Source organism: Falco punctatus (assembly GCF_963210335.1).
Source record: "Falco punctatus genome assembly, chromosome: 5".
NCBI lineage: Eukaryota > Metazoa > Chordata > Aves > Falconiformes > Falconidae > Falco > Falco punctatus.
In genome coordinates, this window is record NC_137584.1 from 62,355,651 (window position 1) to 62,370,480 (window position 14,830).

At 43.7% G+C, this 14,830-nt stretch overlaps 1 protein-coding gene across 6 annotated transcripts in view; it reads right to left on the reverse strand.

Annotated features, from left to right (window-relative positions):
• Positions 1–14,830, reverse strand: part of VGLL2 (vestigial like family member 2) — a 51,515-nt gene that overhangs the window by 18,680 nt on the left and 18,005 nt on the right. For 3 of the 6 annotated variants that reach the window (XM_080389534.1, XM_080389535.1, XM_080389533.1), the window contains exon 1: positions 1–14,830. This exon is cut by the window's right edge and continues 18,005 nt beyond it. In XM_080389534.1, coding sequence (XP_080245660.1) covers positions 1–285 — 285 coding nt within the window. In that variant the 5' untranslated portion in view covers positions 286–14,830. The other 3 variants (XM_080389537.1, XM_080389538.1, XM_080389536.1) reach the window with 1 other exon arrangement.

Sequence of the window (14,830 nt, forward strand, 5' to 3'; positions counted from 1 at the left end):
CCTGCCGAGCCCCGCGCCAAGGTGGGATGCGGTTCTGCTCCGCTCACCATCGCAGGCTCCCAGATCTCCCCCCCCCTCCCCCCCACCCCCCTTTCCCCTCCCCTTCTCCTTTTCCCTTTTCCTTTTGGTAAGGCCCCAGACGGCCGTCCTCCAGACGACACCCCTCCCACCCTCTGCCTCTTCACCGCTGCCCTCCGCGCGTACCTGGTGATAGCGGCTGTAGGCTGCTGCGAAGTAGGGCTGCGGAGGACCGTAGACTTGGTACATAACATCCAAACAGCTCATGGCTGGCCGCGGCCGAGAATTATTTTTTTTCTCATCAACTCGTGTTCTGCAAAGTGGAGCAGTGCTTCGCGGGAGGGAGGTTCCCGGGGGTTAAGAGTCACCACTCATTGGTGGGAGGAGTGAGGGGGGATGAGACCGCGCTGGGCTGGGATGACACCCCCCTCCCTGCCCTCTTTCCGTGCTCCCTCCCTCCCTCCCTCCCTCCCTCCCTATAGCGCGGCTCTCTCCTGAGGAGGCGCCGGGGCCGGAGGGGCTCTGTGGCCGCCAGGGGAGTTTCGTCCCCGGGCCCGGCGGGTGGCGGGGGTAGGGGGAGCCGGGGAGAGCCCCTTCTGCAGCCGGTGCCGCCTGGGAGCGGGGCGGGGGCGCGGGAGGACCCGCCGGCGCCCGCTGGTGAGGGGCAGCCGAGCGGCGGCGGGGGGTCTCGCCCAGCGGGGCAGCCCCTCTCCGCTGCTTTTCATTTCATTGCATTTGTTGCATTTCTTGCGCTGACCGTGCCGGGCGCTGCCCCGCCGCCGGCGCCGGGCCGCCCTGGGGACGGGTCCCCCCGCGGCCTCCGGTGAGGGGCACCCCGCCGCCCCCCGCCTCGTCGAGCCCCGCCACCGACCGAGGCGAAGCGGAGCTCCGGGAAAGGCGGGGGTCTGTGTCAGACCCCCGCAAATCCCACCGAGTCCGGCCTCCGCCGGGAAATGCCGCCTCCGAAGTTACGGGAACTGAAAGGTCTGGTGAAACGAAGGAGGAAAAATCAGTTGCTCCCGAGGAGGGATCTCCCCAGAATTTTCGAATCGTTACAAATCCCGGGAATGGAAATGCTTTTGCATTTAATAGAAACTAAAACAACGCCGACGGCAAAGGCACGTGAAAAGAACAAATTATCGTGCAGGTAAACTGGGTTTGCTCCCTAGGTTTCTGCTGAGTACCACACACAGAGGTGTAATTAGGTGGATGTATCTTAACTGCTGATTTTGACGGACACGCATAGGAGGTAGATTAGTTTCTAACAGAGATGAAAGTTCTCATTTCAGTATCGACTCTTCGAAACGTTCAGCTTCATGGTACGGGTCACAACTTCTCTGAAAAGAGACTGGGTTTAAGTTATGTTTTAAGCATTTGTAGTAAAGCAAAATATTTTTTTTACAGAAAATATGAGGGAAAGAATATTACTTGGTTTTCAAATGCTGATTTTTTACAAAATTATGGGGAAAAAATCTGAAAAGAACTGACATTTTGATTTTTAAAGACCTGGAAATCTTTAAATTCATTTCAGCAGAAAATCTTCATAATCAAAGATCAGTATTTGACTCTACTTTGTTTCCTCCAAAATGTAATTTTTATATTCCAAGTGCTAGGAATTGTTCTGAATGCCTGTCTTTCACCAAAATCATATTTCAGTGCCTAATGAGCATAAGTTTCAATTTTTTCTGCACCAGGTGCAAGGTTTCAACTTCATATTTAAACAATTTTTTTTTCTCCCTCTTCTAGTTTGGTAAATTTGTTTTTCATATTGCAGTGCAGCCTGGAACACTGTGGCTGCAGGGTTCAGCCACAGCACCGCTTCTTCCCCCATCAGAACAAATTTTATGTTGGTGGTCAAGAAGAAAATAAGGGGAAGAGCCATTAGTATCAGGCCTTAAAAAAAGAAATTTATCTCATACTCTATCATTTTATTTCTCCTGAGCAGCAAGCAAATAGCCACGGTACGGGGAAGGACCCACCCTGTGGCTGGCATCCAAAATCAGGCAGCCAGCTAAGGAATGCCCCTCCGCTCCTTGGAGTGGGAGACTGAGGGACCTCACTTGGGACGATGGGATCTTGCTTCTGTGTGTCCCCAATCCCGAGAGATGGGGAGCTTTCCCACCACATAGGTCCATGCCTATTTCAAAGGTAACAGTATGCTGGGTGACATACAAAAAAAAGCCCATTTCTCAGAAGGTGAGTCTGTCTGAACACGTGCTCCAAAGACCCAGCACGCTTTCCTGCTGTTCCTACTAGCTCTTGGACAACAGCTTTGCGCAATAGTGAAGGTAGGACTTGACACTGGTCAAGGCTGAGCATTTGCTTCTTATGAAGAAAAACCCAAAGAAACGTGTGCCACTGGGTGCTGTGATGCGGCAGATGGTCCAGCTTGTGTCCCCTGGAAAATCTCTCCTTGAGGGCTGAATTTCGGGGCTTTACTCCATACTCAAGTGTATGTTAGGGGAATCGGATCTGAAGCAGCTTGGTAAGAATTCAGTTTCTTTTATAAATAGCTATTTGACTGTAAAACTGTCCAGTGTAAGACACAAGCAAACTTTAGTGCCTTAATGCAGAGCAATACAAACATTCATGCAAAAGGGCTGGTATTGCCTTCTTGGTGCACTCTGTGAAATCAGTCCTGGTATAGGAAATTATACTGAAAACCAACGGTCAGAAATTATATTCACTAATGATCTCACTGTGTCCTTACAATTATATATAAATAGTTTTTTCTTGATCCTAACTAAAGGATTTTAGGTGGTTGAGTCACACAAGGAACTGCAAAGGCTTGGAAAAAAACAGCTGAGGTATCTCAGAGAGAAAATTATGACAGGAATGAAGGAAAACACACCTTTGGGAAGGACATGGATTAAGAATTGGGTGTGTACCATTAAAACACTGGCATGGACTTACTCCTATGGTCGTACACTTGTAATGTTTCACAGCAGTAATGCAAAAAGAAAATCTTGCTGTTAGGAATAAAGAATGAAGGGTTCTGATAAACAGCAAGATGCAGAACCTTGCAATGTTTACCTTGGAAAACATTCCTATAAAAGAAATCAATCTTCTAGCCAAGCTGGAACCTTTCACAAAAGAAGAATTGGGTATTGCTGTGAATGGCTCACTGGACAAGCAAACAGCTCATCAAACAAAACATCAACATTCAGAGATTGGGACAAAAAGTCACAGAAACATGAGAGCATTGACCACATTTGTTGCTCACCTTCCCTGGAAATCCTACATCCAGTGCCAGCCTGCCAGCAGCCACTGTGCAAAAGTTTGAGCAGTGAACACCATGTTCAATAAAAGGATAAAGCATTCATTAGCTAGAAGGGAGATTTCTGTTTTTTCAATCTGACCACATATATCCTTCATGCTGTTAATAACATATTTTTTCAGAAGCTCAGGGACCAGCTTTGCTGGTTCCAGAAAGGCATGCTCTTCCAACTGGAAGATATCATGAGGTGGATGAAGAGTCCAGCCCCTTGCTGCAGCCGTTTGCTGCTGTGCTTAGCTGCCTTCCAGCTTGAGTTGGGCTGGCGTCAGCTTCCTTCCAGCTGTTGGTTCATGTAATGCTTTACTTCACTTAGCTAAACAGTCCTTTTGTATGGCAGTATTTTCTCTTATGAAACTTACATTATTCCACATAATATTTTTGACCTCTGCCAAAATAGATGGAACTCCTTAATTTTCTACAGCAATTTCTCCAGCCCTCAGGTAACATTTGTACCTTTTTTCTTTGCACCTTGTGCAATTTTTCAACATTGTTTTAAAAATACTGACACAAGAACTTAATGTTATTCTAACATCTCTCTTGCTGAAGGTATATACAAAGTGATGTAACTTCTTAGCAACCGATGCTTACTGCTGTTGGTTTTTCTTTTTTGCCACAACACAATTTTAAAGACACATCATGCTGACGTGCTTTTCCACTGTGATCATCTCAGTATTTTCAGTAGCACTACTACAAGTCTGAAAAAAACCTTGGACTGTTTGGTGATGAGGAGCTGATGGTACAGGGATGTTTCTGGCATTTCTCCTGAGCTCTTACATAGCTGACTGAGGTTACAAGTAACCAGGCTGAAAGCTTTGGTGATCCCACACAAGCCTATGACACCTGCTGACAACGCCTCTTAGAGTCATCCTTTCCAGGACACTTTCCATCACCTGCCTTCCTTGGTCCTAGATGTGCAATGTTGCAAACAGCTCCATTCGTGTGCTGTTTGTTCTGGAGAGTGCCAAGAGACTTAGCAACAGACATAGGTCTTTCCAAATGTCCCACTTACCACCTTAATCATCAGTCTTCTTGTCACTATGTTGCCTGCAAAATTTATTGGTGTGATTTTATATCAGCTTTCAAGTCACCAATGCACATCTTGCACATTTCATGAAGTAGCTAATATGAATATTCCTATATAGTGTTCATATACTACGCTCCTATATAGCAGTATTCATACTAAAGATGTTCTGTTGACTCCAGTTGCTTGCAATTTTTGTCCATTTGCTGTGTGCATCATTTATATCGTGCAGTGCCTCCTCTATGAGATGATAACTTTGATTTCACTAGACTTCCTATTTCTGCTTTCTATTTTATTCTGTAATGCCTCAGTCTGTAGAATTCAGCACATACTTAGCTTCCAGTTGAATGCACTACTTGTGGGCTTACATGGGTCAAATTTGACTGAAACAAATTGCTGTTCTTCTTTCTTATCTTGTCAGTCTTTGTGCTCCATCTCCCTAAAACATTTCCAGTTTTTTTAGGGCTTGGCAACTGTTACCATGGTGTTCCCAAGGATGTTTTTGAGGTGCAGCCTCTGGGTCTGTATTGATGCAGAAGACTTTAGGCTCAAGAGCTGCTGGCTTGGTTTTCACGGGCACTGAATTAACTGAAATTAAAGAAAAATCCGTATGGTAAAATAGCAAGACACATATCACTGACTTCTTTGTCTCCTTCACTGTCCTGAGGAACCCAGGTTTTTGTTTTTAATTTTTGGTTTTGCTTGGTTTTAATTTTCAAACTCAGAGACTTTGAATAGTTAATTTTAATCTTCCTTTGAGGATGTGCTATTTTTTTTTCCTTTTTTTTTTTTCTTTCCCCGTGGCTCAAAGAATTAACTGTTAACTGCTAATTAACCACATGTACAAATACTATTTGGTGTGCGCTTGTGTATGTGACAAGACGTCTGCTCTAGTGACACGCTCGGCAGCAGCTGGAATGTACACGGTGATTTTTACTCCATGATGTATTTACAGGGGAGCTGCAGCTCTGCTCAGGGTGCAGCATCTGGCGTGTGTCACTCACCCGTCCTACCAACCCTTACGGGCCGAGGGCATCACCTGTCTCTCCTCTACTGATCGCGGCAGATGAAGAGATCATTATGCAGGGCTGGAAGGGAAATCTAGAGCTGTCATGAGGGAATATATTAACATGTGTGAGAACACACTGAACACATTGAATTTAGGGCTTGATTTTGTAATATGAAAGGTCATGGAAGTTTTTTCACGGATCAGCACAGGAATAAGCTCAGTTTTGCCCTCAGAGGTAGACCTAGCAGCTTTTCTGATGCGTGTATTGTGGCACATTCAGATCTGAGCTGAATCGCTGGGCACCTCTTTCCCCCGCTTGGCACTGAACCACCAGAAGGTGAATCTGGTTTGGTCTGAGATTCATTCACCAAGACACTCTTCAGATATTTTTGCATTTGTATGTAAGATATATAATACATATATCTGTGCTCGGGACAGAGAGGCAATTTCAGCCAAAATGTTCCCTAACGGTTCCCCCCAAGCACAAAATGTATTTTTTCTCTTTTATTGTACTTTTTTTTTTATTGCTGTGAGGTAAAAGTAGAAACAGGCTGTATTTGAGCTCTGTTGAACTTTCTTAAGCACCAGCCCAATTAATACAGGCACTAAACTCTTGTTGCAATTGTGATATGTAGATCCTCTGCAATATCCAGTCTCAGTGATTCTGACGGCACAGTCATACATTTGCGTGTTTTGTTTTGAAAATGAAAGTGTTTTTATGTGAAGGCCTTAATTCCTGTATATGTTTTAATTGTAGATGTGTCTTTGCACTTTTGTAGATAATATTTCAAACAGAGGGAGGTAGGTGGCAGAGAAAGACTGCAGCTTGAGAGAGTAAGTGGCTCAATGCAAGGAAACAAGACGATCATGTTCTCAACAGAGCACAAATGGGTAAGGTGTATGCTTTTTTATCTGTACAGACTTTCATATAAAACTGACAATATGAAGCTGGGATGAGGAAAAAAAAGACTATTTTTTTTCCATGATTAAGTCTTACTAAAGTGGAAACATGTATTGCTTAGAGTGGGCAATGTTATGTAATACTGGGCGGCTCACTGGTTCGCTTCTGGTTTATTCAATGTGCATTTGGCTAAGCCTTGAGAAAATGTCACTAGAAAAAGTTAACAGAGTATATTTTAAGCAAGATAAGTGCAAAATAAAGTGAAAACAAAATTCATAGCAAAATACTGGAGGTGGAGCCATGGTACAGGGAATTGTGTTCTTGTTGCCTGGAATTGCCCCAAATAGCGAAGCTCCTTTGTTGAGTGTAAATAGATGTGATGGCAGGGGCTGGAAAATATCCTGACCTTCTGAAACTGAACAGAGCCCAAATTTAAACTATTTTATGGCCATACTTAACAGACAGATTAGTCCTGATGGTTGCAAAAGCCAACCCCATCTTTAGAAATCAAGTTGGAAAACCAAACAAGAACGAGAGAGGAAAAGAGCAAGAAAGGAATAAAGGAAGATGCTGCCACTGCAGATATACACTGTGTGAGAGAGAAGGAGACAAAAGAAAATGTCATTTGTTTTTCATAATAATACATATTTAATGTAGCCCACTCCACTGCAAACCAGTGTATACATAGCCATATCGTAGCCCAGCTGGAAACTGCCTTAATTTCATATTAGTATCTGTGTAGATTCATCTCATTCAATATGGAAGGACAACAGAACAGCACACAGATGAATTATTTGTAATAAAAATGCTCTAGACTCTATTGAGGACATATGTAACCTATGCCCCATGCCCCTGCTTGTACATAAAGAGTCTAGAATAGAGATGAAATTACGAAATCCCATAAAATATACACACCTTCAAAGGGAAATCACCAAGTGCCTATCAGGGATCATGTGTGGGTTTTCACACAAGATGGCTGTACATTTTAAAGAAGGAGCTTTTCTCATGCTGAGGTAGGCACTGTTCTGAATTGCAAAGAGTTTTACTTGTACATATAAATCAGTCAGTGGGCTGGCAGAGGAGGTAAGAGCCATCAACTTAAATAACATAAGCCATTTCATACTTCTTCCATGATTATATTTTCTTCCTTAAAGAAGGTTTGCATGCATTAAAGGACTTCTGGTCTACTGAGTTAAACTGATGGAGATACCATCCTCACAAATCAAGTTTTTGAAATGCAGATTCGTTTCTATATCTCAAGGTAGGAAAATAAAATTTTCAATTCAGAAAAATAACCTGTTGAGGAAAACCTTAAAAATTACTTTTAAGTTTCTGTTGAGGTTCTGTATTAGCTGGTAAGAGCAAAGACCACAGGGTGATAAATAATTGGTGGTGTTGCTTCACAAGAAATGAAGAGGCAGGACTTCATTTAGGCTCAAAATCTGGCATAACTTTTTGAATAAAAGTTTTCAGAAATTGATTTTTAACTCACCAACAGTTCACTGACCAGGTGGGAGGATGGTTTATTGTAGAGGAGAGTATGAAAGCTGAAGAGCTAGCCAAATGCCCAGTGGAATGGGAAGGGAGCTCAAAGCTATTTCTGTGTCCCTGGCTGTTGAAATAATACAACTGCTGCATTAAACAAACTGGCTTGTCCACCATTAAGCCCTTAATTTTTGTTATACTGCCTATCACTGGTCACAGGGACAATTTTACCAGTCTGCGTGACTCTTCTCCTGATCTGCTGCTCTACTCCTGACCTGTGAGTAGTCTGGGACCTGGCTTTACTGGTTTTGCTGTGCAGGGATGCTGCTGCCTCCGGGAGCCCTGGTGCACCTTCCTGAGGCAGGCTGGTAGCTGTTCGCGAGGCAGCTGAAGCAGGGGCTGAGGGCGATTTCCAGGATAATCAGAAGCAGGCAAGAAAAAGCTGTTGGGAAAAGCATACCACCAACTCCACACTCCAGAGGATGAGGGGGAGCCTTGGGAATCCTTTATGGCTCCTTCCTCTCCCACACACCCTGTGCTGTGTCCCAGCCTCCTGCACACCCAAGGACAGCAGCATGTCTTTCAGTATGCCGTGTCTTTCCAGCCGGCACGTGCCAAGCCATATTTCAGACTCTTGCCTTCCAGCACCAAGCAAACTCCACAGTCCTCGCATTCCCGCAGCACAGGACACCCTGCTCCTGCCCTTTCCCGTACGGAGCACAGCTTGCGGTCATGCTCCAGGGGAAACCACATGCAGATTAATGGGTGTTGTGCTCTCTTTCAGATGAGCATCTCTCCTGGGGGAGCAGAACTCTAATTATTCAGCAAAACACGTCCAGGTGCCATGCTCCACTGACCTGCAAGTGCTGTTACGCTGTTTAAAGCCAGTGTTGGAGAAGATGCCATAACATCTTTGCCCCTGTGCTTTCTCTTGCCTTGTAGTCTGCATATGCAAAATTATGGGTGCAATGCTTTTTTTCTGCTTGCAGACAGTTTGGGGTGTGTGTCCTGCTCTTCACTGGAGCTTCAAAGGTTGGCCACCAGTTCTTTTTCATGTTACTTTTGTGCATTGCACTGGCATAGTGTCAAAAGTCAGTCGCCCCATAGAAATGGGGTAGTGTTCATCAGTTCAGTGTTCTCCGCTTTGCCCAGCCCAGGGATCCTTCCTGCAGCTCACTGGAAAATGCATATCCGTCCTTCAGTCCCAGCAACATCCCAAAAGCAACTGCCCCGTGGCACTCTTCTGTACACTACTGTTATTTGAGAAAAGCAAGATGACTCCCGCTCCGTGAATTGTATCAGTGTTAATCTCCTAAATCAGTGATGCTGCCTCACAGCTTTTACGTAGATGAGAGAAAGCTGGCACAAGGGTAAAATGAACTTTCCGAAGGGTATTCAGGGCATCCTGAGACTGCATGTTTTAATCCAAGTAGTTGTACATGCTTTAGTGAGAACCGTGCTTTCTTCCGCATCTGGGAGAGGACATACCAAAGGAGTGATTCTGCACATACAAGAAACACTAAGCAGAAAAAAATACTCCACCATCCTCATTGACTTTGTAAAAAGGCAACTGTCTCTAAGTCAACATATTTTTTTTTCAACTCTGATTCTCTGTACTCACCATTTTTCCTAAATTATGTCAGTTACAAGTTTCTTTATCAACACAGTATCAATCCTTTTGTTTTTCAGAAATAATAAGTATTTAAAATATGTATAAAAGCATGCACAAAATAGATACATGTCTTTCACACTGAAAATCCCCAAATGCTTTGGAAGTTGTAGTTTATCTGTCTGCTAGGTTGTTCCTGCCAAGATTATTTACCCATTTAATATCTATTTATTTTTATATATTTCTATTGTCTATCTACCTACCTACTAGCTTATTATACAAATTTGTCACAATTATCAGACACCTAAGCAGAGACAATTTCAAAAGGATTTCATGGAAAAGGAAGGCTGAATAGCCAATATCTAGAAGCCAAACCTTCATATCTAGAAGGTATGACTGGGGAACATCTAAACCAAGAAGTGGAAAGAACATTCTGTCTTACCAGCGTTGGGCAGCTTGAAGGCTAATATGCAGCAGATTCACGGACAAAATTCACCTCCAGTCTCTTTTAGAGACCCATAATATTTCCATCTTCTGTGGAAACATTTGGCTCAAACCTAAATCATTAATTTTGCACAGCTCTACTGAGTTAATATATTTCTCCCCTATTTTTTTGAATTTATTTTCAAGAAGGACTGGATATCTATATTGTAAACATTAACATCTTTAAAAACCCTAGCACAGGTTAATTGGTGTTCAGCTATACAATAAACACTATAGCTGACCATGATGTTGTTCTGTTGTAGTTGGTAGTTTTGACAGGGCTTTCCCTAATGCTGTTGCTTTCTAGTGCCGATCCCTCTGTCATGGGGAGGGGATCTTTCATCTTATGCCACCCTCCTCTACCAGAGTCATCCTTTCCACCCTTTTTTCTGGAGTCAGCTGAAGTCTCAGCCCCTGGAGACCCCAGTATGGTTCCTTCAGTTTTCATGCTGAGATCTCACTGCGTGTTCCTTCAGCAGGTGGGCCTGGGTTGGACTGGGACGTTTTCCTGAACTTGCACCCTCCTCTCAGCCCTGCCAGTGTAAGCAGCATTCCTGGCGTGGATGGCCAGCTGCCTGTTACCGCCTGCTTTGACACCATGCTATGTAAACCTACTCAGGGCATGTCTTGTTGTTGTGGGAAAAATGCTTCTAACAGCCTGCTCCCACCTGCACTGAGGTTTCCAGCTTCACAGACTCATTGACCCACAGTGAGCAACAGTTGGGAAAACAAGAAAATGGTTTTCTATAGGCAGGGAAGGGAGAAGGAAAAGAATGGAGGAATAGATACGGTTTTCAGAACAGAAGTTTTCAGAAGCACGGTGAATGAGGATGGGTGCTATGGGCCAACAGCACGTGCGGTAAGAATGAGCCTGCAGGAGCATTTGTTATATACACAGCTCTTCCAAAAAACTGTTTTATAGATTGATTTATATGTATTGACTGCTTCTCACCAATCAACTTACAATATATGCACATTTGGCTTTTCTGCATAAATGGGGTTTGTGACTGCTCAAAACGTTACACCACTGCTATACCAGCCAGTTGGGATGTAATACCAGATAAACATATTCTGACACACTGTCGCAAATGGACAGTTTGTTGTGAGTAAGACAGTAAAAATGATTAAAAAGTGTATGCCTGTATGTATATACAAATATACATGCACAAACATGTATACATATATCATCTACAGGTAGATATGCACACACATATTCTTTTTCATTCTCTGGCAAACGTAATGGAAGTCTGGAGATGAACATTGTCAGCAACCAACAAAGTGTTCACTAAAGACTGGGAAAAGGTTGCTTTTTTTAGAGAATGGTAAAACCTAGTATTCAGTTGAAGAACTGCCTCAACATAAAGCATATAGCTGACTGGGAGATGATGCTTCTCTGAAACCAGAAGATGCCAGAAGCAGGTCCTTCTTCCTCTCCTGGATGTCATGGAAAGTGGCTTTCCCCAGAGAGCCCCTGCAACGGAACACTTCCCCAGCCTCAGACGGAAGCTGCTCCTGCATCAGGTACCACTGGGTTATAAACAGGGATTGGAGACGTTGGTGAAACCAATGGGAAAAAAAACCCAAAGCACTGTTAGCAGTGTTTGGTGAAAGTGCAACAACTGCCCACACTTTGGAGGAAAGCTAGTCTCTGTTTTCTACAAATTAAATCAAAAGTCCATGTCACAAAAAGTACACTCCCAAATCCACTGTCAGTTGTCTATGTTATTTCAATATCCAAAGCAAATGGGGCTGGCAATATTTTGAGCAAATAGGAAAATACTTAGCAAATACAGAAATATTTTGGAAAATATTTTCTATCTCCATTTCACTTCTGGAAAACTCTTCCACTGGTCAACCTCACCTGTGCTAGAAGGTTACATCTGTTAGTGAGTGAAGTTCTTGGAAATAAATTCTTAGTGCATATGGTACAACCTTAATCTAAAAATGAACTGTTGATTGAGGCAGGCACAGAGCAGCATTAGGAAAAAATTGGGATTCATTAGGCAGGGGATAACTTAGAATTAATGCAGTGGAAGGTCATACAGCTATAAAAATAGTTTTTAGCCAGTTCCCCTTTCTACACTTTTCTGGATCTGCCTCTTTGCCTCTGGTGGAGTGCGGCATGAACAGTCCCCCCTGACACAAATAGGGCATGATGTGGGGCGGCCCTCAGGGAACTGTTCCTCTGGCTAAGCTTGCTGGAGAGAATATCTTTGGTTTACAGCCTCTCATGGGTTTTGGTAGCGATCTTGATTTGATCTCAAGTGGTTCTCATGGTGGGAAAATCACCAGCTCCAAAGAATAACTATGTTTTTGCAAAACTCCCTGGTCCAAAACAGGCTTTGGTCGGGTAAAGGATCTGTTCCAATCATGTAGTACAGCATCTCCAAATACTCCTGCGTCAGCTGGGAGCTGTGGAACATAATCCCATCAGATTTGGGTGTGCAGTGGAGACAGACCTACCGAGGATGGGTAGGGAGTACACTGTCCGGGCTGTAATCAGGCCTTGTTACACACTTTAAAAAAACCCAAGGACAAGAGGATTTCTGTTTCATTACTAGTTTGGGAGATGTTGAGAGTGAAACACTTTTGACTCTTCACTTTTGCCATTGGGGCAATATCTAGAGCAAAAAGCAAAAAAATTAATCTAGAATTAATTAATTTCTAGATACCATCCAGTGGTTTATAAACTCCTGGTCCTAGCAGCCTGAATGCAGACACAGAGCGGAAAGCAATCCTGTAGCCCTGGCCTTACCCTCAGTGAGCAGTCTTGTCCACCGACTCCCAAAAGGCTATTTTAGAAAGAAATGCTTGAAACAAGATGTAGAAATAGGGATCTCTGTAAAATGTACTTTTAAAGACGGTCTTGTATACATTGGTTTCATGTTATATAATGGCATGTCAGACATGCTCTGCCCCCATCCGCGGGCTGAGCCCTTTTCGCTCAGCTCGGTATGGAGCACACACAGTCCTGGGCTGGTAACAACTCCATGCTTCGCATGGACGGCATATTTTGGAAGACATTGAGAGACTGGATTCAAAACAAATATAGAGAAAATAAGGAAGCCATAATGTGTAAAAGATTATTTCACGCACGTCCACATTATGGACAGACAAAATATTCTTGTGAGAAAAACAGCAGAGGGCCGGGAGAAAGGAAAGTGCAGTTTGGTGGGGTGGACAAAGAGCTAGCTCAGGCGAGCCTGGCTGAACAGCGGTTACCAGGCTATAAAAAATGGACATGGCAAATGTACTGCATTTGCTAAAGGCTCCATGAAACTCCAGGGAAAACAGGGCGTTCACAGAGTGGCTCCGCCAACAGCGAGAAAGTTTCATTATTATTAGTCATATGCTGAGGATGTCAAGGAATTTTAAAGCCGCACTCTTTGCATTTTTAGAGGTTATTAATGAAATAGCATAGCAAGGTGAATTACATTAAAATATTTTTCTAACCATTCCAGAAATCTTGGTCCAAGTTGGCATAGGGGGGCTGGCAAGTGGTGAACTTTTGACCGAAGCTCGGATTGCCGGGAGACACATCCTCCTTGTTAGTTTCGGGTGACAGTTCACTGTACTAGAGGGATCCACTTGTGTGTAAAGAGGCGAGTGGGGGAGGAAGATTTAGCGCTGCATTTTCACAGGGGCAAGAAATTCCATCCAGCTCAAATGTGTTTTGGCCCTCTGCCCAGCTCCTTGTCAAACACATGACCATCACTTGGCTTCCTATTTCTGGCCCGAATCTGGATCCTGGGGATAAGTGAGCCCCATTAGTGGTTAAAATCAGGCAGCTGAGCTGTGACAACACATACTGACTCTCCAACAGAGGGTAGACATATTTAAAAACCAAAAAAGAGCTAGAAGCACCAAGATTTAATGTCAGCGCCATGTAATTCATCAGTTTGGGTTCCTCTAATTTGGATAGCAGCTGATCTACTTCATGGAGAGGACTTAGCAGGATTTTCTGGCTTCCTTCTGACCAAAGACTTCCTATAATGATTGCTGCAGATAAGATTATGTTATTAGTTTTTTCATGACAGAAATCCATAGCCCTGGCTTCTCACTCTGTCATGATGTAGTTGCATGATGGATGACTTCTCCTGACCTGAGAATGACAGACCAGGGCATCTGGTTTCCACAGGGCTCTACTTTAATTAAGTTTATTTCCAACTGAAACAGCAGCAGACTAGCTGGTTAATAAATATGCATTTTGGATTGCTCAGTAATCAGAAGTTTCCATTTGCCAAAACTGCCAAGTCAGTCAAAATGCTTGTGCATGTATGGATGACTTTCTTGGGTGTAGCACTCCAATAGCCATTACTCTTGTTTCTGCTCCTATCCGGACTGCCTCCGCATGCTTGGCCACTGACACCACCCACGGCAGCCTGCCTGGCAAGCTCCCACACAGCTCTGTGGGCATTACCGTACTTGCCCTCCTTGAATCCATTCATGAAAGACCGTTATCTGTCCTTGAAATCCCTTCCTAAGCATTTTCTACATGTTGAGATATACCCAAGAAATCAGCTAGGGAATGTCAAGCTGGGTCAGCAGGCTATTGTAGTGGTTAATGTTTTAATACATTATAGAGAGTTTAGGAAGTGAACATGCATTTCCACATAGGCACTATATACCCTTCCTCATCACCCCTGGCATCTGTGTTGCTCACTAACGACTCTGAACCAAGGAGTTTGACGGTGATGCCTTGCAAACCAATCCTTTCTGTTGTGTAATGAGTCCTCGCATTGCACAACTATCCACCCAAGTCAGCCTTTTAAACCTTTTAACAGGTGAATTTAGTACAACCTCCTCTCCCCTCCCCTCCCTCTCTCTTCTCCTTTCTCCTTTCACTTTCTTTTAATTTCCTTTTCCCTAATGAATATTTGCACAGTATTAACTGTGAAGGGGATGTATTAAATTACATGCCCTATACTTCCCAAGGCAATCCTTACTGCTGCCTTCTTCCAGGCTCCTGAAAAGCCCTGACTTTCTCTACAACAGCAGAAAGAGTCAATGGGAAGTAGAATGAGATT